Here is a 6116-nt window from a genome sequence, read left to right as displayed (position 1 = left end):
GATTGTGCCACTGCACTCCAGCCTGGGTGACAGAGCGAGACTCCACCTCAAAAAAAAAGTTAATGAAAATGAAATTATTCATTTCTATTTGAAATTCGGTAGACATTTTGTAATTTCATACCTTCATTTTTATCTCAACATATATTCATAAATGTCGTGGGTGATGATTTGGCCGTATCACTAGAGGGCACGTATGAGTTACATTGCTTATCTGGAAACCATATTAGTATTGAATTGCTTCTAAACAGCCTCTTAGTATTACTGTGATATTTAAACTTTATTTGAAAATTTCACCAAAAAACCTGAGATGATTTTTTCCTAAAATAGCCTATCAAGACTCTTCCACCTGCTACTTCTACGGAGCCGTCTGTTATCTTATCAAAAAGTGATTCTGACAAGAGCTCCTCCCAAGTGCCGCCAACTCTACAAGAGACAGATAAATCCAAGTCAAATACCAAGCAAAATAGTGTGCCTCCTTCACAGAGTAAGTAATCCTCATTTTTTATTCCTTTGTACTGTTTACATTTTTCATGTATTAAGATTCTGATCTTAAAAGTCTAATGGATTAATAAGAGTAGCCCTTTCTTCCTTCGAAAATGCTAAATTTTTTGGACATTTGTGTACTTAAGTTGTGAAGGCCAAGCTGTTAAAATAACTGAAGGAGGCTTGGTGCCGTGGCTCACACTTGTAATCCCGGCACTTTGGGAGGCCAAGGCAGGCGGATCACTTGAGGTCAGAAGTTCAAGACCAGCCTAGCCAACATGGCAAAACCAAGTCTCTACTAAAAATACAAAAATTAGCTGGGTGTGCTGGCCGCACATCGGTTATCCCAGCTACTGGGGAGGCTGAGGCAGGAGAATCGCTTGAACCCAGGAGGCAGAGGTTGTAGTGAGCCAAGATTGCACCATTGCACTCCAGCCTGGGTGACAGAGCGAGACTCAATAAATAAATAAATGATCAACCTATCTATCTATCTATCTATCTATCTGTCTCTGAAGGAGAGAATACATTGCTAAGAACAGAGAGGGAGAACTTTTGTGCCTGCCTGCTTGTCTATCTGGTCCCTCTCCCTTTTTCTCTGTGCATGTTCTTGAGGCTACAAATTATTCTATGCTTTTTTTCCTCCTTTACTCTCTTCAGCTACCTTTAGTACCCATTTTACCCATTTTTCTGTTTTATTAGTTAGGTTGAGCGGTATTAAATAACAGTTTTTTTAGGTCAAAACTGGTTGAGGCTGGGCGCGGTGGCTCAAGCCTGTAATCCCAGCACTTTGGGAGGCTGAGATGGGCGGATCACAAGGTCAGGAGATCGAGACCACCCTGGCTAACACGGTGAAACCCCATCTCTACTAAAAATACAAAAAAAAAAAAAAACTAGCCGGGCGAGGTGGCGGCGCCTGTAATCCCAGCTACTCGGGAGGCTGAGGCAGGAGAATGGCGTAAACCCGGGAGGCGGAGCTTGCAGTGAGCTGAGATCCGGCCACTGCACTCCAGCCCGGGCAACAGAGCAAGACTCCGTCTCAAAAAAACAAAACAAACAAAAAAAAAAACTGGTTGAATATCAGCAGTTCCATTTTGTTCAACCTAATAATACCATTGGAAAGAAAGGAGGGAGGAAGACATAGAATAACTTAAAATATATAATGAGGGCTTGAAAACTTAAACATAAAATTTGAGTATTTTAAAAGATTTTCATAGTTACTACTCTTATATTATTGAGATGTAACAATATTTACTATCCTCCTAATTTTTTTTCTTCATTTTCCCCCCTTTTTAGCCAAGTCTGAAACTAGCTGGGAATCTCCCAAACAAATAAAAAAGAAGAAAAAAGCCAGACGAGAAACGTGAAATTTTTTTTCCTGAATTGGACATGTGTTTGCAAACACTGTCTTGAAGATTATGCTGTTTATGCAATAATTTGTGAACATGTACAGAGTTTTATATAAATTTAAACCAATTTTTAAAACAAAACTGCGGACACAACCACCATAAAAATGGAATCAAAAGAAAGTTAATTTATGAAATTAAGAGGTCAGCAGAATATACTCAGTGATGGAAGACACTTGGGAAAGTTTTTAATTGAACAAGAACGATCTTAATTTAAGAATATTATCTTGGTTTTACAACAGTGCCCTGTTTACAACAGATTGTGCCCTATCTCATCTGCAGCCGAGGAATAAAGGATTCTGATTAGAAAGAGGGTTGCCTACAAATTAGTAAGCAATTCCTTGGATCTTATGCACAGAACTTGTACCATTTGAATCTGTTTTATGCTTAAATCAAAGTGCTTTGATCAAATACATAACCTGCCATATCTTTACATATTTGTTGGTAGCAATTTGTATTAAAGAAATCACAAGTGCAAATAGAAAGTCATTTATCATTTGTTTAACTAAACTGTCATGGTTTAGTTTACAATTTTTAAAAGTTCTTAAAATACGGAAAATGCAGTTGACACTTGTATGGCTTATGAAGTTATTTTTGATAGTCTTACATTACTTGAATTGTTCAAAGTACAGTATATTTTAAATTAAGAAAAGTGAACTATATGTATTTGTTTTATACATTTAAGGCTTAGACTCATAAATAATGCTATTGTTTATGATTTGAAAACTTTCAGGCAAAATCCAATTTACATTTTTCCTTTCCCTAGCAATTACTTTTTTCCAGCTTCAACTCTTCTTAGTTACTAATACTTTTTTGACTTTAAAAATGAAATCATTCACAAACTTTTGGTATATGATGGAGAATGAAAAACTAGAGTCAGACAGCTTTAATTGACATTGTCAAGACCTCCAGTTATCAGGAATACATTTTTTTACTGCCTTAACCTGTAGTGTGTAGAATATGCATCAATTTCTTGAAGGGGATTCATGTTTTTATAAGAATTTTCATGTAATTATTGCAATTGTGGTCAAATAAGGAACGTTTCCTGCTTGAAATTATATTGATTTAAATGATGTGTGAGATGTTTCACCATTTTCAGGCACTGTGTAATTCTATTGTAATAAACTGGCAGGTATCTTTGTAACTATAAATAGTGCATGCTCAGCCATGTACACTGTAAATAGCCTTTACCAAACGTGTTTGACAAGGACCATAATTAACATCACTTAGTGAATTGTGATAAAGAAAAACAAGCCATGATTTATTCAACGTGATTGGCTTAATTGTTTTTATGTGGCGCCAAGAATGAACCTGTTTAACAACTGTAACCAATGGTACTGATCTATCCATCCAATGTTGTTGTTATATTTGATTGTGGTTCAATAGTATTGCGTTGTCAGACTAGGAAAGCTAAACAAACAAAATGCTTTTAGTTTTGCTGAAGACTGGCCTTATTAATGGACAGCTTTCCTAACAAGAGATTATTAACTTTTATCAGGTGTTAACATCTGTTTCAGGAACATGGCAGTATGTTTACATGTCAGAAGTTTTGTTTAATTCTATGGTATTTCTAAATTGACTTGTTTAAATAAATTCAGCAAATGGATAGCATTGTTTTTTATTTGCTTCAATATGGGGGTAAAATAGCTAAAGAGCCAAGGATGGATTTCTTCAAATGACTTTGTTAGCCTTACATAGGTGTTGGAGGATTCCGAAGGTGTCAGCACTTTGTAAAGGTACCACAAAGGAGAATTTGATAGGGAATCTAATTTTAGAATGTGCCAAATGGTCTGTGCTCAACAATATAATTGAACTCTCTCAACTCTACCTCACCATTTCTTTATCTTAAAATTCTGTTGGCTATGTCAAACGTTGGACTTTATTTCTTCAGCCTAGTATCTCCCCATTCTACCACCTATGCCAGATGTTAAAGACACCAGATGTTTTGAGGAGAAAGGTGTTGTGGAGATGCAGAGATGCACTGCTAAGTTGAGGTGGATCCAGTATAGAGATACCTCTATTTATTCTTTCTGGCTCAAGAGCTTGGACTTGGGTTTTGTTTTAAGAGATGGCAGCTGACTGGGTGCAGTGGCTCACGTCTGTAGTCCCAGCACTTTGGGAGGCCAAGGCAGGTGGATCACGAGGTCAGGAGTTCAAGACCAGCCTGGCCAAGAGGGTGAAACCCCATCTCTACTAAAAATACAACAAAAATTAGCTGGGCATGGTGGTGGGCCCCTGTAATCCCAGCTACTCAGGAGGCTAAGGCAGAGAATCATTTGAACCCAGGAGGCGAAGGTTGCAAAGCCAAGATCGTGCCCCACTGCACTCCAGCCTGGGCAACAGAGCAAGACTCCGTCTCAAAAAAAAAAAAAGATGGCAGCTATATAAACAGTAAAATTAATTACATTCTCTTTCACATGTATGAAGTGCAAACTCTGTCACAAAGTATTTTAATTACCCTTTACCTTGTTTCATAGATCTTTATGTGACATAAAAACAGTTTCTGGGCCAGGCGCGGTGGCTCACGCCTATAATCCTAACACTTTGGGAGGCCAAGGCAGGTGGATCACCTGAGGTCAGGAGTTTGAGACTAGCCTGGCCAATATGGTGAAACCCCATCTCTAATAAAAATGAAAAAATTAGATGGGCATGGTAGCGGGCGCCTGTAATCCCACCTACTCAGTAGGCTGAGGCAGAGAATCGGTTGAACCCAGGGCGGTGATGGAGGTTGCAGTGAGCCGAGATCGCGCCACTGCACTCCAGCATGAAAGACAGCGAGACTCCGTCCCAAAAAAAAAAAAAAAAAGTTTCTGGCACCTGAACAGGAACTAGTTTCCATCATCAACTCAGAAAGCACTAAAATCTAGGTGGTAATTCAGGGAGGAGCAGGAGAAGAGAGCCTATTCTACGGCAGCATGAATAAGATGCTTCCAGAACTAGTAGGGAAATAAGTAACCTCTTCAGGCTTTATCAGGACTGGAGGGGAACCTTGCTCATGTTAGCAAGCAAAGTGTCCTAGAGAAGCCACTCAAAAGGCTCCCTAATCCAGCCTGTCTCCACATACATACTGAAAATTCTTCCTTACTCTGAGGCAGGGTTTAGTGGTTTAGGGGTTTCTCCAGACTGGAATCCTACCTATCTGTACCCACAATTGAGCAAAACAACAGTTGAGAGAGTCCAAAAAAAAAAGTATTAAAATGTGATTGATGTAATTTACCATGGTTACTTTATGCATGCATTTTACTGGGGAGGGGAAGTCAGAATAATTCACCCAAATCTAATGGTCTTATTTCATAGGCTAATCTGGTTTATATTTGCATTAAAGATACTGGAGGGCAATATTTAACTACAGAGTTTAGTTTTTCTTAATTAAAAACAGTCCTCTATTAATATAGTGTGAAATATCTTTCAAAATGTAGAGTTTAGGTTTAAGATGTCTACTAGATATCTTAAGATTTTTCCTGTAAACTCATTGCACAAACTGGAATTACTTTCCAAAAGACTTAGGGAATGCAAATATGTTATTTGTAAGATGCATTGAGTATTGTAAATAAAACAAACCATTTTTGATTTGTTTAAATTGCTCGTTACAGTTCTCTTGTGGGAAGGGACTTCGTCAGTCATTTTGCATCTTAAGCTAGTCTAAACTTTTTGTTGTTGTTGTTTTCCTAAAACCATAGGTGCAAGCTTTACCACTGGGAAGTCATATTGAATTAAGCACTTTAGAAAATGTCACTGTTTGTGACACACAATGTTCTCTACAGAAAACTTCTTCTATCTGATGTCATTTTAGCAGTAGATGTAACTGCCTGCCACCAGGTGCAATATGTCATTTGCATCAGCCTTTCAGTTAAGGAAATTAAACTAAAACTTGGCATTATGCGTTAGTTTGTATGTATGAGTTTGGCTGTATCCCCAAACAATAATTGCTTGTACAAGATAGAAGTTTGTTTCTCAGCTGGGCATGGTGACTCCTGACTGTAATCTAAGCTCTTTGAGAGGCCGACACGGGAGGATTGCTTGAACCCAGGAGTTTGAAACTAGCCTGAGCAATATAGTGAGACCCCGATCCCGAAATAAAAATTTTAAAAATTAGCTGGGCATGGTGGCGGGCATCTGTAGTCCCAGCTACTCAGGAGACTGAGGCAGGAGAATCGCTTGAACCCAGGAGGCAGAGGTTGCAGTGAGCCTGGATTGTGCCACTGCACTCCAGCCTGGGTGACAGAGCGA

General features: G+C 38.6%; 1 protein-coding gene across 1 annotated transcript in view; it reads left to right on the top strand.

The window, feature by feature from the left end:
• The window catches only part of MTDH (metadherin), a 107885-nt gene extending 101924 nt beyond the window's left edge, over positions 1–5961 (top strand). The window contains exons 11-12 of the mRNA XM_011952743.1: positions 328–484; positions 1777–5961. Coding sequence (XP_011808133.1) covers positions 328–484; positions 1777–1847 — 228 coding nt within the window. The 3' untranslated portion in view covers positions 1848–5961. The remainder of the gene's footprint in view (positions 1–327; positions 485–1776) is intronic.
• Positions 5962–6116: the final 155 nt, after the last annotated feature.

Source organism: Colobus angolensis, unplaced genomic scaffold, assembly GCF_000951035.1.
Source record: "Colobus angolensis palliatus isolate OR3802 unplaced genomic scaffold, Cang.pa_1.0 Scaffold349, whole genome shotgun sequence".
NCBI lineage: Eukaryota > Metazoa > Chordata > Mammalia > Primates > Cercopithecidae > Colobus > Colobus angolensis.
The sequence above is the reverse complement of the archived record's forward strand: the minus strand, read 5'-3'. Positions and strand labels throughout refer to the sequence as shown.